This window comes from Periplaneta americana, chromosome 16, assembly GCF_040183065.1.
Source record: "Periplaneta americana isolate PAMFEO1 chromosome 16, P.americana_PAMFEO1_priV1, whole genome shotgun sequence".
In the NCBI taxonomy this organism is placed as follows: domain Eukaryota; kingdom Metazoa; phylum Arthropoda; class Insecta; order Blattodea; family Blattidae; genus Periplaneta; species Periplaneta americana.
This window is the reverse complement of record NC_091132.1, coordinates 130,178,835-130,196,750: the sequence shown is the minus strand read 5'-3', so window position 1 is coordinate 130,196,750 and position 17,916 is coordinate 130,178,835. Positions and strand designations below refer to the sequence as shown.

Below are 17,916 nucleotides of genomic sequence, written 5' to 3'. Positions count from 1 at the left end.
TCTGTGAAAGAAATTCAATGATTGTTGAAAATACATTATTCCAACAACATAAACGATGAAAATATATATGATATGCCCAAGGCACGAAAGCAAATATCATATAGAATACATAATGCTACAGGAAAAATTCCGAAAATGCTTAAAAAATGCAAAGGTATTACCAGATCGGATGTTAACTCAGATCATGTTCTCCTGATAGGCGAAGTAGGTATTCGTCTGAGAAAATAAGAGGAAGACAGGTGTCGAAGAAATTTAACATGGAAAAACTGTAGAACAAAGAGGAAATAAGAAAATTCCAAGCAAATTTTTAAGACAAAACCGCTATATTAGAATCCACACCTGAGAATAGTATTGAGTACTGGACTCATCTAAAAAGCTATATACAGAAAACAGCAGAAGAAACAATAGAATACAGAGAAGGAGTGAGAACGAAGAAACCTTAGATCACAGGGACAATGTTGGAGAAGATGGAGGAAAGAAGAAAATGGAATAACATGAACACGGAAGAAGATAGGAGAAACTACAGGAAACTAAACAACGAACTAAGAAGAGAAACTGATTAGACGAAGGAAGACTAGACGAAAGAGAAATGTAAAGAAGTAGAGGATCTAGAGAGAAAAGCAAGATATGATTTAATGTACCGAAGGCAAATGTTTGGACTTCATAAATAAGAACAGAAAATCCATGTGGTTGATAGAAGACGAAATATGAAATGAAATAGCAGACAAAATAGGAATACTAAACACATGAATGAAATATGTAGAAGAGTTATATGAGACAGGAAATCGTCCAGATACGTTAGCTATAGATGATGAAGCAACCGTATTACAAGACGAAAAAGGATTTTCCATTTTAAGAGAAGAAGTTTAACTAGCGCTTAGGGAATTGAATAATGAGAAAGCAACAGGAGTTGATGGAATCCCCATTGAATTAGTGAAATGCTTGAGTGAAGACAAGGAGGAAATTCTGTCATTATGCAACGAAATGTATGAACAGGCGACTGACCCGAAGATTTTACGGAGACGGTGTTGCTGCCAATACAGAAGAAAAATAATGCCAAGAAATTTAAGGAGTTCAGGACTGTGAGGCTGATATGCACTCGGCGAAGATTCTTCTGCGAATACTGAATCGACGTTTATATTCTAAGATTGGAAGAACAGTTGGAAAAAGAGCAGTTTTGCTTCAGAAAAGAAAAAGGTACAAGGGATGCAATTTGACTACTACGAACATTCGGCGAATGATACATGTAGAAGAATAACAAAGTGTAAAGTGGACCTATAAAAGGCGTTTGACAGAGTGGATTGGAACAAACTGATGGACATGTTTAGCGGCGGCATAATGGAATATTTAGCGTATTATTTACATTAAAGTGCGGTCAATTCTATATTATTTCATGTGATGCAGCTTTCATACGGAACTTAATTTTGTCCTCTTAATTTTTTGAATGGTACATCAAATGAGAATCTTTTTCAGAACTCATGATATTGTATACGATCCAACACTATTGAATTTTGTGGTCCACAGTGGCAGGCTTACAGTTTAAATTGTGGCTAATTCGTTTTGCTCAAAAGATTTAATTTCATCAAGCGAAGTGAGAACGGTTTGGACTTCACTCAACTATAAACAAAAATAATAATTATCTAATTTACTTTAATTCGTAATTTGCAATTTAGTTAATTCATTTCCGATATAATCTGTATTAGTCGGAAAATATTAAATTAACATTTCTTTTCAAGTAATGGAGAAGTAATAGTAACTTAATTTAGCATCATATTGTTATGAATATACGAGTAATTTTGTTCATTACAATATTCCTTTGCTTAGCTGTTACGCAACAACATATTCTCTCTTAACGTGCTTTCATATTTTCTTAACATTTTTGTTGTATTCTAATTCAAGCATTTCATATAAGTACATTCAATTCTATTTCATTTATATTCTCTTATTATAGCCTACTCGAAATTTATTTCCATTTTAATTATAGGGTTTAGTTTATTTTTTATGTATTTTTTTTCCCTTAGAACTCCAAGACAACAGAGGTTAAGGGTGTTTGAGAATAAGGTATTTAGGAAAATATTTGGGACTGAAAAGGATAAGTTACAGTAAGAACCACACTCTAGTATATACAGTCACGAAGCTCAATGCGTAGTAAATATGCATCCATAGATAGTTGCTAACCACTAGGATCGCTAATATCGCCTCATTACAGACATGCGAAATAGTACCGGAACAGTCTATTGTTCATAGCACCCTCACAACTCAAGCTTCGTGACTATATATACTAGACTGTGGTAGAATGGAGAAAGTTACACAACGCAGAACTGCACGCATTGTATTCTTCACCTGACATAATTAGAAACATTAAATCCAGAGCCAGAGGTCTGCATCGGACGTTTTCGCTCGAGCGCCAAGCAGTTCATAGCATAATCCGATAGGTAGCGCACAGGCATGATGGGTAAAATTGTCACGAGCGATAAATCCTCGAACAGTATAAGCCGAGCGTTAGACATTCGTTCTTGTTACAGTGATGAACTGTGTAGTAACATCGTAGATGTTTATCATTTAAAAACTTTGCAGTGTTTAACTAATCTCTCCAGAGTACAACTACAAAACTTGCTTTAAAACCTAATATAAATGTTGTAGGCAAATATATATATATATATATATATATATATATATATATATATATATATTTCCCCCCCACACAGGAGTGATTTTGTTTTTGCCACATCTGATAGATGTTATTGGATGTAAATGTAATTATTATAAACGGAGAACACAATCACGATAATGCAAGAACTTTATCAAGTTTTCTAGTAATAATAATAATAATAATAATAATAATAATAATAATAATAATCTCTAAGAATCTTTGCGTTTGTAACAGTTGTGCAGCATGATTATTCGTTTTATTATATTTTCCGTGATGTTATCTCTGTATTAATATTGTTATTAATCTACTGCTATCGTATATCAATAATATTTTGTAAAACGTTTCTACATTGTCTCAGTATATAGGCGGAACACTATGTATGGACCTATTATATTATATATGTGGTAAATCAAATATTGAATAATTATTAATTAGCAATAATAACTGTATAGCCTATCGAAGTTTTTCATACTATTTTATTTATAATATCATGTTCCTGTTTTGGTACGTTCCATTGACTGTTCCATTAAACTTTTGTCATAAACACAGAAAATAAAGCCTTATTTTTACCGTGCGAGCAAAACATATGTGTATCTTATCTGTCGCCTTCCATACAAGATAAGACATGTCGGTGAGATGACCTTGTACTCTGCTTCTATTTATTACGAGCGTATCACGACCGATCGTATCTCACTCGAGGGTGACACACTCGACCGAGTTCAAGCCAGAGATTTAACTCTGAGCCAGACGTTTGTGATGGGCAGGGCATGTAGCACGTATGTGCGAATCAAGAAATGAATAGAGTGTTAGTTGGGAGGCCGGACGGAAAAATACCTTTGGGGAGGCCGAAACGTAGATGGGAGGATAAATGAATTTGAGGGAGTTGGGATATGATTGTAGAGACTGGATTAATCTTGCGCAGGATAGGGACCGATAGCGGGCTTATGTGAAGAAGACAATGAACCTCCGGGTTCCTTAACCCTTCGTTACTCGCGTTAAATTCCGTAACGCCAGTACTCACCTGGATTACAATGGTAATCCACATTTGTTTTTGTTTACAGACAATGTTTAAACATTGGAATTAGATTTAAATGTTAAGAAATATATTGTTTTCAGTTATTACAGTAATAAGAATAGATATGGTACGCATAACGGAACGTATTAAATATAAATATTAATAATGAAATGGATAGTACACAAATTGCATTCAAGTGACATGTTTGCATAATATTTCAACACTGGTCGTGTCTTTGAGTCATAATTTATTGTTGCATCATAGTTATGAGTTAGTTCACTATCATAATTATGTAGGTTATCTAGCATTGTTGCTCACTCGATGTTTGAAGGTCATCTGAACTCTTGATCTCTCTTAATCTCTCCCACGGGAAACGCAAGTTCACTACTGCTGACCTTACTTACGTCATATTTGATAACCGAATACCTCACTCAGGGGTGTAGCAATGAAAAAATTCAGGGATGTAACAATCATTCTCACTTCACTTATAATATTTTACAGATGTTTTTGTGTATTGTAAGAAGGATATTGATGCACTTTCATGTTTATGTTTGCATTTCACACTTTACACACGTGAGTCTAATCTACATCTGATTCAATTATCTGAGTAGGCCTATGCATATCTTCTACACAGTTCAAACAAATTACATCTGAATGAGTAGGACAAATTCTCTTCAAGCACTGGGAACAAGATTGTCTTGTGCTCTTGTTTCTTGTTCTACCACACATGTAGCACCTACCAATACCTTCTGGCCGTGTTCCTTCTTCTTGACCTGTTTGTGGAATGCCTAACAGTTGCTCTCCTCTTCTCTTTATTTCTCTTGGAATTGTCTGTTGGGTGATACGCTCGGAAATTAGTGGCTTCATTAGGTCCAGAGCAAGGGTTTTTAGGAAGTTTTTCCGTAGAATTTTTTGTTTGTTTGCAGAATAAACAACAAGAGCATTGACACCTGCTATGTTCAGTATGTCAAAGAAAATAGTCAGAGGCCAGCGGCGTGAATTTCTGCTTACATCATAGGCTGAGCATAACTGGTCCAGGACATCCACAGCACATTTAGTTCTATTATAAAAAAATATTATTTCAGGCTTCTGGCTTCCTCCTGTTTCCTCATCCATTGCCTTATCATAATGCATGGTTGATAATGCTAACACTGTTTTGTTTTTCTTCGGTACATACGAAATAATTGTGCAGTTTTCATTGAATCCAAACAATGTACTGTTAACTTCCCTGTCTTGAGTAGTTGTGAAATGAGGAGGGATTTCTCTTTTGTTTTTTTTTCAAGGTTCCTACAAGTGTAATTTTGTCATTTTCTAGAAGATCTAAACACAGAGGTATGCTCGTGAACCAGTTATCGGTGGTCACATTTCTTCCTGTTCCTTTGATGGGATGAACCAGCCTCTTCACCACTGCATGTGCACTGTTACTTTGGTGAAATGGACCATCTGGTTGAATACCAGCATAAATTTCCAAGTTATGAGTGTAATATGTTTTCACATCCACCATAGCAAAAATTTTGATCCCATATTTTGCTGGTTTAGTAGGTATATACACTTTCATGGGACATCGTCCTCTGAATGCAACCAACTGCTCGTCTGTAGTTACATATTCGCTTGGAATGTAGCACCTTTGTGAATTCTGAACAAATAACTCGAACACTTCACGTACAGCAGCCAGTTTATCAATTTCTTTCCTTTCCTGCCTGTCATGAATGTTATCAAAGCGTAGACATCGTAACAAAAATTGGAATCTATTGTAGGTCATAGTCAGGTAAATTGACTCTATACCTGTGCCATTTTTATCCCATAGTTCTCTTACGTTCAGTCTTCCCGATTTCAAAGCACCAGCAAGATACAAAATACCTAAGAGTGCTCGAATTTCAACGTCATTTGTTAATTTGCAATCTCTGTCACGTCCGTAATTACGCTTCACTTTTTCAATATAAATATTAGTACACCTTACTATTACATTGATTATTGTCTGATCAATAAAGCAGTCAAAACACTCTGTGTGTGTCCGCGCATTTTTTGCAGCTCTTTTAGGGCCCGGTAAATGAATCACTATATTTTGTGCTCTTCTTCTCCCTCGTAGAGATACTGGTTCTTCCTGCCAAATTGTAGTGTTGTCTCTTCCCGTATAGCAGTTTCCATCATTTATAGACATTAGTCTTTCATCACCATCACCATAATCATCATCCTCCTCCTCATTGTCTTGTTCTGAATTAGAATCGTGAACTTCATTCAAAAGATCTTCTTTGTTGCTTTCATCATCACTTTCATTTTCAATGCCAACATCCAGATCTTCATCTAGCCACTTGCAAATATTGCTTGTATTTTCCGTGCCCATTGGAGCCAACTACAAAGAGGATGGAACAATATCACACACTTTTTTCATAAAGTTCCTGCATTGCATCACTCATAACCATATAAAAACTATTTCACTTACCTGAGTAAGAAACTGACGTCAGTACTCGCGTGGATTACAATGGTAATCCACTCGGAAAAACTGCGTATAACTTGATAAAACTCCGTATAACTTTCCAAAGCGTTGCGACAAATACGTCTAAACACCAGTAATGCCTCACTTAGACTGTGACGAGAAATTGCATTGACGCTCAGCTACGCAGTGCTGCAGGCGGTGACGTAATACAGGATTAAATATCAGTGGATTACTATTGTAATCCACGCGAGTACTGAAGGGTTAAAAGCCGTAAGTAAGAACTCCAACATATATATTTTGTTCTTCTGACTTGTTTGCAATATCCAGCCTTCCTGCTGTCGGTTAGTCACGTGCATTTAATTATTTAAAATGGGCCATCAACTAAAATAAACATTACTGTTGACATTTCATCCAGATATTAAGATAGACCCATCCTTCGCAACCTCTCGGAGTTCTGTGCGTTTCAGCAACAATAGTAAACTCAGGCTATATTTCCTATAAATAAAGTAAATTTTTTATGAAATTTAAATTCACACGTAAAAGTTCTCCTTTCGTTATCCTCCTAATTTCTGATCGCAAATTGTCTTTAAGTTCACTGATGGTGTGTGGGTTATATGTATAGACTCAATTTTTTAAGCTTTCCCTCAAATAATAATCGCACGCGGTAATTCCTGGGGAACTTGCGGGCCATAACACTGTAGAAATAATTCTGCCATCAAAAACTTTCCTTATAGCCCCCAAAGAAGCACCTACAGTACCGGCATGGGCTGTAGCAGAATCTTGTTGAAAATATGCCTGTTGTCTCTCATTATCAAATAATTGTTCAAAAACCTGTCTTATTTGCATACGATACCTCTCTAAATTTACAATATCTTAAAAAAATATCGGTCCTACTACTTAATTTGCTGTTAAGGCATACCACACACAAATCGTTTCATCTCTTCGTAGGTTAATCGCGGATTTTCTGTTCACCAGAATCTATTGTGAAAACCTACATAAGCACGTAAATGAAACCATGCCTGGTCAGAGAAAATTATTAAACGTGGATCAACAATACCGTCAACAATGTTTTGTGAAGCCCAATTACAGAAATTCACTCTATTTTCGTTGTCATGCGGCCGTAATTCTTGGACTACTGCAACTCTGCAAGGTTTCAATTTTGAAAGATTAGTAGACGTATGGACTGAAGATTTTGATATGCCTACTTCTTGTGAAACACGACGGAAATATTTATTAGGAGAACGTTCAAGTGATGCACCAATATCATCAAGTTTTACTTCTGTTAGAACCCTTTTTTTGGCCTACGAAATTTAGAGTTCAACGATCACATTTCTCTTAATCTAATGCAGCGGTGGCAAAAATGTAATCGTGCGCCGAGCCACTGTGTAACATGCAACGTGCATAGCACCTATGGAAGGAGGCTTACACCCGAAGGGGAAGTGAAGCAACTGTCTGACTTATTAACGGATTTTCATTTTCCTTACGTCAAGCACTTAAATATAAATTTATACTGTACAAGGCTACAAACTAATGTTTAGTACGTGTAACGAAGAAAGAAATGAACAATAAATGAACAATATCACAACCTAAAATTAACTGTCTTCAGAATTTCTCTGTGACAAAGTTTCAAAATCAGAAATTATGTCACTTACTGCCAGTCGTAGTTGATCACGAAGGTATTTGTCTGTCTGTCGTGATCTAAATTTGGTTTTTACTATTTTCATTGTTGAAAATAATTTTTCACAAACGTAAGTTGTAGCGAACATGGCTTCAACAGAGCAAGCGAAAGAACGAAGCTTCGGATAATTAATTTTTTGGCAAAGATTTGAAAGTTTAAAATTTGTCAAGTCCTTAAATCTAGCTTTCATTTGACATCACATAGTAAATCAGTGAGTTCAAATTGAATAGCTAACCGCATTATTCGTACATCTGCTGAAAAAGGGTCGACGTACAGAGATGATGATGATGATGATGATAATAACACAACCTTTTAATGTTTGGTGAGTAACATGTAGAATATTGCCGTTTTATGTCACACAACCGTTTTCCTCGTAATACTTGTGAACAAATCATACATTTAATATTCTCATCATATTGACAGCAAAAAAATGCGTCCTCCCATCCTACTTGGAACTTTCGTACATGGTTTCGAGAGAGACATAGGCCTATGCCACTCGCAGGTCAGAGACAAATACAAATGGAACGGAGTTTGATTCCAGTGAGTGAGAGGGTAAGGGTTGGCGGAGGTTAGAAGCAAGCGAAATGCACAGCTATCACTGCGAGCCACAGTGTCTCGCGAGTCACGTTCTCGCCACGGCTGATCTGATGTCAAGATTTCGAACTGTACCTCTATTTGGAAGTCGAATATCGGGAAATTTCTCTGCAAATTCCTATACACTTGGCGGCATGAATCTGTTTTCACGTAAGTTTCGTACATAAATTATCGCTGTTGTAATTTTTTATGTTCTTGTTTTCTGATTTTAAAATACTATTTGTGTAAGAGACGTAAGAATGCAATTAGCACCGCAATAAATCATATTTCTGAATCCGCCTTCGAGTGTAGATCCGAGCAGCATGTTGTTATATAAATAGCATGGCAGTCGATACACGTGGACGGAATTTATGTGAACCGAGATTAAGAAGATCCATTGTCTCAAATTGCGTGCCTCAGTGCGATCTTCGGGATTCTGCCAGGCGGGGGCTCTTCTCTCAGCAATCGGGACTACCTGCTGTGAATGTGCCGATATTAGCTGCCGAGGAATCCAATACCAAATTCCTCATTCCCTCTTCTTCCCCCTTACTTTTTTTTCCTAACGCTTCGTATTTCATTCCCTTGTTCTTGTCCATCACATTCTTCCAGAAAGCCGAGCTTTTTTTTATCCCTTCACTGCTCTGCAAAGAGACTTATATCGAGAAGATTTCAATGCTATAAGTTAACATACAAGCTTCTTTCAGGGAAAGCAGAATTTAAAAAAAATATAGACATAGATACATTTCTTATAACGTCAGAAACTTCCTTTCTTTAAGCTATAATTATCTGTAGCGATGTCACGAGAGGTCTGAGATTTATCTGGGAAATCTCAGACCTCGAGTGACATTTATTAGGACTATTTCGTGAATAAAATAAAAATGTAAATAATATATCCCTAAAATTCAATCACAAAATAGTAATAATTGTATATTTACCAGAACTTAACCTATTCAGATATTGTGAAGTTGAAATAGATGAATATCGATTACGGCAATAAAGAAATTCGATGTTATTATTCAATACCTAATGCTAATTGCGAAAAGCGAAATACAGGTTTAACAATGTTAATTACATGTACTGCACTTTTCTCTTATTATTATAACATAAATACATTTTCATTACCTGCTGAAATCACAGTTTAATATACAATTTTATAATATAATTACAGTAACCTGATTAATACATTAATTAAATGAAGAATTGTTGAAAACGCAGTTATCAAATTTAATCTGAATGAAGGAATGTAATTTTTTTCAGATAGCCTACAATATACATGGAATTAGAAGATGAAGATGTAGATGTTTTGGTTTGATATGCGATGATGTTACATAAATTTGAACATCTGACTTTCTATTAATTGTTTAATTTCGTTCACAAAATTTATAGGCTACAATTATAGGTTAAGTCTCGCTCCTGCGGGAGCATGACCAATGTCAGTTGTGCCATATTTCGACCGTTACCATCAGTGCTACACGAAAGCATATTTATAGCTCGGCAAACGCATTCTTGCTGTAGTGTGTAATGGAACTAAAACTGCATCTACACAGTTCAATATTCCAATCGCGTATGCGTGCAATCTGGAAAGGATATTGAAAGAATCAAGTTTAAAAGGTACGTTCAATTAAGATGCATGAAGATTTTGTGTCTACATGGTACGCCGTTTTGAACGTCGTCTTCACTGCGTAAATATATTAATTAATATTAATTATCAATCTTGCATTCATTGCTTTGAAGTTGAAAGAAAAGTTTAACCGTGTAGCTGCATCTTAATGTATTCATGACCATCAATTTCCGGAAAAAAAGTTGGCGATAACGACTAAACAAAAGAACGACCATGCGATGAGTTGATAGCGATAAATCTAGCTGCAAAAATTATTTAGTATTTGTTATTTAGTAATTTATTTAACCTGGTGGAGATAAGGCCGTCAGACCTTCTCTGCCCCCCTTATCGCAAAGTGTGACTGTGATTGGTTGGAATTCAAAATTTCATTACACTTCATTGGTCGAAAATGTAATGACGTCTTATAAACGAAACAGTCATCTTAATATTAATTCTAAATTAGTTATATACTTGATTTAAATTTAGGGTGAGGAGTAAGCTTATACGTTAGGGTGGAGTGAATCTATACATGGAATTGTTTTTTTGTCTGTTTTCTAAATGTAATAGTTGCAAAAATCTGTATTTTCACTTAACTTAGGAATGTGAAAAACATGGAGTTTCTACATTTAATTTTTGAGGTGCCCCGAAGGCTTTGAAGTTTCTTAAAATTACATATTTTTTTATCTCTTTGTAAATTTGTTCTATTATTTTGTTTTTCATTATGTACCTAATGAATTTCTGTAAGAGTCTAAATTGGGGTTGCAGTATACAGTATTTTTTTAGGGATCCACAGGAAAATATGACAAAAATTCCATTTGGGCCCATTTATTTTTTGTAGCTGGAATGTATTCTTATTTTCTTTTTCATTTCTTTCTGAGTGGTAACTAATTCAACAGATCTAATTATCATCCTTATATATATAATTGGTCTGACCCCCATATTTTGGGTTTGCCCTACGACACAGAATAGCTCACAATAAAATTTAAAATGAAAAATTATATAAACAGGTTTCAGACAGAAGTGATTAAGACATAAGAAAAAAAATAGAACCAAGTATAATTTAAATTGAATGTACGCCATAAAGATGCTGACGAAATAACGCTACAGAAAATTTTATAATAGTGGTGACGATGGCATCTTGAAGATCTCTCGTCAGCTTTTATGTTCTTTGCTCTAGTGAAACATTCTTTCTTGTTTTGGAACACGGCGGTCTTTATCACAGTTAGGCCTACAGTAAAAACAATTTTTTTGCATTTGCAACTACATGTATCAAATAGTTTGTTTGCTTCTTCTTTGAATTTAACAAATGTTGTAATTTGAGTTGTCGTCACAATGTCGTTTCTTACAAGGCTTCATTACGTTTGTGTATTGATCATGGTAAGTACGAATCAGTTGTAATATTCTAGTATGACTGACTTTCGGAATTTATGTGTTTACCTAGATTTCCTTAGTTTTGATAGAAACTCTTACTGAAATCTCCCCAACAGTTTATTCTTTGATTTGAAGTCAGATTTTAATTCATTTTTGATCCATAGATAATATTTCATTACGTCATGGTAGATAGCCTAGGTAATTGTGATGGGTTCAGCCCCTCTGGCATTGCGAATACAGGGTGGAAGATCAGATTTCGTGTGTTAATATTAGATATATTCTGATTTAAATACCCTGCAACTTAAGAAGAATGAATTTTCATTAATATTATTATATTAATAACTAGCCGTACCCGTGCACTCCGCTGCACCCGTTAGAAATAAATATAAAGTAATTACATATTAAAATAGGACATTTGATCCAGGGAAAATTCGTGTTCGATGTAAGGATAAATCGTTTATTATGTTACTTAATTTAAATTGTATTTGCATAATTAAAATGCGATCATTTTGATCCAGAGACCACTCATTTGGTCATAAAAATTATTTTAGGAAATACAGGAAACGAATGTACAGAATAGCCTATCAAGTTTTCTGTGCATAAGAAGCTATTTTAATCTTACCTGTCCTCGATTCACTCAGAAGTAACTGTAATAACATTATAGCATTATGTCCATCTAGAGAAACTACACTTTCCAATGGTGAATTAATAATTAATTATACAAATCGGTTAATTTAGCTTCCGATAGCCTATTACTTCATACAAACACAGAAACATTCTCTGTAGGCTATCTTTCATAGCTTTCGATTGTTGCTGTCCAAGGCCCTTTATAGACGAAGTCATTTGTTTTTTAATTCATTACACGGCCTTAGATGGCAGTTATTTTAATTTTAAAAGTCATTTATCTCATTAAATATGAGTTCTATCAAAATTTTTCAAGGAATAAAAATTATCGGAAATTATTTTTAAAGAAACGTTTGTTATGTAACATTTTTCACAAAAATCAATAATAAGCGAGATATTTCGATTTATTTAATTCAGGCCCCCTTATAACGCCCTTTTAAATAATGTACCTATTTTGAATGCCATATAGCCTGAAATCTAAGTCACAACGAACTTAATTTATATTCCAATTTTCATCGAAATCCGTTCAGCCATTATCGCGTGAAAAGGTAACAGACAGACAGACAGACAAACAGACAGACAGAGAGACAGACAGACAGACAGACATACAAACAAAAATTTCAAAAAAGCGATTTTCGGTTTCAGGGTGGTTAATTGTATAGGATATGTTAGGACCAATTATTTTTGGAAAATCGAAAATTACCAGAAAAATTTCGGCTACAGATTTATTATTAGTATAGATTATGTCATATCTAAGAGTTTGTGATTATTATCAATTTCCTTATAAATTGAGGTTTCTGTGACGCTTCAAAATGAAACAGCAGGGGACCAAAATTAAACAGAGCCTTTTAACATGTATTTTTAACATGTTCCTGGTATCCTGTTCATATTTTCACTCCATCTTATTATACATACAGTACTTCAGTCTGTTAGCATGCGGTATGCTCTAGGATACGTAGGACTAATCTACCAGACATGGACTCAATTTTTCCCTTCATATCCACAAAGTCGACTGACAAACCGTCCTGGGTAGCTCAGTCGGTAGAGCATTGGTGCGCTTAGCCGAAGATCCCTGGTTCGATACCCGGCCCCGGAACAATTTATCCCTTCAAATTATTCAAATATTCTGCACAGTTGGCGTGAGGATCGTGCTGGAGGTTGTGTACCATATACACGTCTAGATTTTGAGGTATATATTTCTCCACTAACTGACACATTGTGTTTATCCTCATTTTCAACTTCAGAATCAGACAATCCAACTTCTTCGATGTTGTCCTCAACTTCACTTGTTTCTGTACCTGATTCGTCTAAGACAGTGGTCGTCAGCACTCGCTGAAATGGGTAATAGGTAAGGAGTGCATCGGAATATCCGCGGGTAAGAGACGCTAGCCCTAGGGTGCACTGTGCTAATGATCGCTGGTCTAAGACATCATTGACTATCTTCTCCATGGAGTTGTCACGAATTGCACACGCCGACATAACTATCTGACTATGTCTATGAGCAGAAAAAATGAGAAAGACAAGTTTTCATAACAAGCAGGAAATTGTAATAAAAACCCGACAGCTGTTAATACCATTGTTGAAGAGAAATATCTATTTCAAATGTTCAAACAATAATTGAAAATAAGATATAAATAAAATAAACTTCAATTTTCCGACCCTTTCTTTTACCAACGGGGCGGGGGGCCTCCAAGGCCCATAACTATAGTCCCGTCGCTGTAATTTCCGGCAGCCAATCGCGTTGCAGGTCGGCTACATTTAAACGTGTGCGTCTTGTGATTCGCTAATGAAGGCGTTATTCATTTCTTAAGGCTCGATAAATACTTAATATAATCGCCCGCCATTTTGGCTCTTTCGTTGGCGTTCGCAGAAAGCAAACGAAGAAGTTAATTGCCACTCAATTATTTGCTCAATTACAGTGCGTTTGATTTATTATCATAGGAGCTACGACATGATAATATTTAATGGTGTGGCAAATAGATTCCTCGTATGGTAGCTCGGCAACGAAAGAACAAAAATGGCGAATGATACTACCTACCTAGACTTTATAGAGCCTTTACTTCCTAAGACGTAAGAAAAGAGGAGTCACGCCGGGAATAACAGCGTCACGACTATAGTTTTCAATTTCTTTTAATTATTTTTTTATGAAAATAATTTTAAAATATTTCAGTTTGTCAGTTTACGGTCCAACTAACACTAACTTTTTTTTAAAATTTGATTCGAAATACTTAATGAGTTAATAATGAAAAACTAAACCTGTGGACCTTAGAGGACCCCCCCCCCCCTGTTGGTATTGCTAGGATTAAGTAAAAGCAGTAGACGTATCATCGTGACACATTGCATCTTGCGAAATCCCCTTTCGAAAACAATCTATAACGGCTGGGAGGGGATCATCGTGCTAACCACGTGATACCTCCTGTCCCAGTTGTTCGTTGCCGTGATGTCAACAGTCAGCTGGTCGCCCCTAGCCGTTCGTGGGCTCTCTCGCCATGAATTCATTCATTCACAGTTTTCTCCTCAAGAATAGGTCTTCCACTGCAAACCTAGCAATTATTATTATTATTATTATTATTATTATTATTATTATTATTATTATTATTATTATTTGAAGGTTTATTTCAATAAACAAGCGAATTTGTGTTTATATTCCTCTTTGACACTTGTAGAGTTAAATTTTATATAAAACCTCCATTCGAGGTCGCAGGTCTTTTGCGTTCCGTAAATCTATAGTATCGGAGGTACAGTTATACTGGATGTTCATTTCAAAGTGTGTCATGACGTCACTGTTGTGAGTCAGCAATTTGAAGCGAGTTTCAGCTTTTATGTCAGAGAAGTTTCCTATTATTCAAGGCATTCAATCTGAACTTGAGAACGTGTACGGTATAACTTGAACGTCATAGCAACAGATGGCGGTCTGTGCTACCATAACCTCTTTCGAACTTTATTTTGCGCGGGAAAATCGTACGCAGGGTATTTGTTATCATCGGTAACGGCAACATTCCACAACACAAATCAAATGCTCCGTGTCCATGTTGATCGTCGAAGTTAATGTCAACAAATACGTAAGTAATCGTTTTAACCCTCTCCCCATAAAGGAAAAAACTCACCTCAGTACGTGTTTGCAAACAGTTCACATTCCTGCCACTACCGGCGTTACCGTACGAATCGGTAAGTGCTCTTCAGAATGAACGCCGTACTTGCTAGGCAACTTCTCTGTCACATAGGTAATACGCCTTTGCTGAAGTGTAGGAAGATTGAATTCTCTAGGCTCATCTGCTAGCCACATGACGGCATACAGCGAGCCATGACACACTTTGAACTGAACACGCAGTAGTTCACACTAGAAGAAGCCACGCTAAGAATTTTATTATATCGCCCTTGGTCAGATTTGAACCCGAGAATCATACACAGGGCAACAGCAGACTACGAAATTAGTGTAGTTCTGTACGTCTTGTCTGTAGCCTATACGTAAATAAAAATGTAATAAACGTTTTAAGGGGAAACTGTGGTGAAATAATTGAAGGAGTGAGGATGAGATAGTCCAAAGCCACAATTTTAACAAAAACATTTTTCTGTACGAGTTCATTTCTTACTCATGTGGGGAAGCTATAAGAAAAAAAGTATTGCAACATTGACTCAACAAATAATTAAGATACCCCACATAATAGCATAGGACTCTATACCTTTAATACACACTCCTCTAAAATTTTACGTATATCATTCTCACCCCTTCAGTTTTGAAAAATTAAGAATATCCACTTTTTTATTCTTACTCGTAAATTCGTAATTTGAACACTTTACTTTCATAATATGGTTTTATTTCCTATTTGAGAGCCCCTTAATCTATGTCAAGTGACTTTTATATATTGTAATAGAGAAAAAAGAAATTGAAAAAAAAAATGCTCCCCTCGATTATACAGACGAATCTCGTTCTAATCCAAAACCTTTACCAGTCTCACCTTCAATGCGTCCCAATGTGTTATAACACTCAGTGACTGTGTAATACTATGATTCTTCCCAGAAAACATTCATAATAATGAAATTACTTGAAATAATTTAGGTACCTACACGAGCAATGGTATTAAAGAAGATCTAACCGTTCTAAGGTACCATCCCATATAATTAAATGTGGCCAAACATACGTTGTGTGAGTGAGCTGAAAGAAATGTATTTTTTTAATCCAGTTTTCTCGACTTGCACTTATATTAAAATATCCTGTAATGGTAAATTCATGTAATTAAAAAAATATATGTCTATTATGACTGTATTTAGACTGGTCTCAGAAAGCTAATTTTTTTTCCTATGACCCATAACTATTTTCAAGCTTGCATTTTTTAATATAATATAATATTTCATACAAATGCTAATTAAATTTTATTTATCAACATTTAATTGACCTCTGTGAGAATTTTCAGACCAATCTAAGAATAATGTTATGCAAGGAGCATTTTTTTAAAGAAACTGCTTGCAAAATTATTGCACTTCAAGATCTAACACCATGTGTTCTATAATTTAATCCTACCAATTACAGTCTGGATAAGTGATCAAACTTGGTCGATAGTGTTTTCAAAATTTTTAGTTTATATTTGCTCAAAAGCTTGAAAATACAAAGGTTGGATAAAAAGTTATGGCAACACTGCTATCACATGACGATGGTGCGTTCGAAAGCTGCCAGCTGTGTTGACATGAACAAGGACTGTTAGATGAGTTAGTGCAGCCAGCGGCGACAGTACTCTGTTAATCTACTTCAATGTGTGTAGAACGTTGACTTTCATAGGGATAGTGAAAGCGCCCTAAGACCCTCTTTTCAAAACTAGAGCAACGTTCCTGGAACAAAATTGAAGTGGCACGAGGTCGTAGTGCACAAGAATGTTTTCAGGGACTTCGTGAAGCATGTGGTGATGCAGCGTTCCATATCGCACAGTGGCACGATGGGTTAAAGCGTTCCGGGAAGGCAGGGATCACGTTCAGGACAACCTCCGTACAGGACGACCCCACGTGAAGGACAACACAATTCAACTCCTTGCTTCCCTGTTGGATGCTGATCGCCGATGGTCTGCGCGTGAGTTAGCAGCGGAAGTCGGAGTATGTCACAAAATTGTGCTCCACATTCGGCAAGACATTCTGGGTTACCGCAAAATTGCAGCGCGTTGGATACCCCGTGAAATTTCCGAGATGCAACAATGGCACCGCTATGCAGTCGCACAGGCCTTGTTGGACCGGTACCAAAGGAAGGTGACGACTTTCTTGGACGAAATCTTGGCTCGCTCGTACGAACCAAACTTGAAACGACAATCAAATGAATGGAAGCATCCCGATTCACCTCGTCCGAAGAAAGTGCGCCCTACTTAAAGTGCTGTGAAGGTGATGTTCATTGTGACGTATGACAATGATGGGGTAATACTGCACCACTCTGTACCTCCAAGGCAAACGGTAAACGCGGACTATTACTGCAGGTTCCTGCAGCACCACCTTCGTCCAGCCCTCAGGAGAAAACGACGACACTTGGTGGTACAGAACCCCATCATTCTTCATGTGAATGCAAGGAGTCACATCGCTGCTGCTGTCAAGGACCTCTTGCGTCGCTGGCAATGGGAGATTCTGGAACATCCACCGTACTCACCAGATATGAGTCCATACAATTACGATCTTTTCACCAAAGTGAAAGAACCGCTGCGAGGGACCCGGTACAATGCCAGAGATGAACTTATCCGTGCTATAGGGCGGTCAATATGGAACGTCAACAAAGATGAACGTTCTGATAGTGTACAACGCCTTCCAAACATTTGGCAAAAAGTAATAAATAAGGGGGGGGCGACTATATAGAAGGTACGCAAATGTTGTACCCCTGTGAATAAAGCTATGTCTGAAATATCGAACTGTTTCCATTACTTTTTATCCAGCCTTCGTAGTTACGGGTCATTGGAATAAAAATTAATTAGCTTTCTGAGACCAGTCTAAATAT

At 36.3% G+C, this 17,916-nt stretch overlaps 2 protein-coding genes across 3 annotated transcripts in view; one reads left to right on the top strand and one right to left on the bottom strand.

Annotated features, from left to right (window-relative positions):
* LOC138691223 (neurotrimin-like) overlaps positions 1 to 17,916 on the top strand; it is a 1,545,609-nt gene that overhangs the window by 995,896 nt on the left and 531,797 nt on the right. The window lies entirely within an intron of this gene.
* LOC138691219 (piggyBac transposable element-derived protein 4-like) lies at positions 3,649 to 6,358 on the bottom strand. The gene is made up of 2 exons (XM_069813016.1): positions 6,112 to 6,358; positions 3,649 to 6,021 (listed from the first exon to the last, which is right to left on the bottom strand). Exon 2 carries the CDS (start codon positions 6,010 to 6,012, stop codon positions 4,888 to 4,890), a length of 1,125 nt encoding a protein of 374 aa, XP_069669117.1. The 5' UTR covers positions 6,013 to 6,021; positions 6,112 to 6,358; the 3' UTR covers positions 3,649 to 4,887.

Excerpts from the sequence above, each read along its gene's own strand:
- LOC138691219 (XM_069813016.1), bottom strand. The coding sequence starts at position 6,012 with ATGGGCACGGAAAATACAAGCAATATTTGCAAGTGGCTAGATGAAGAT.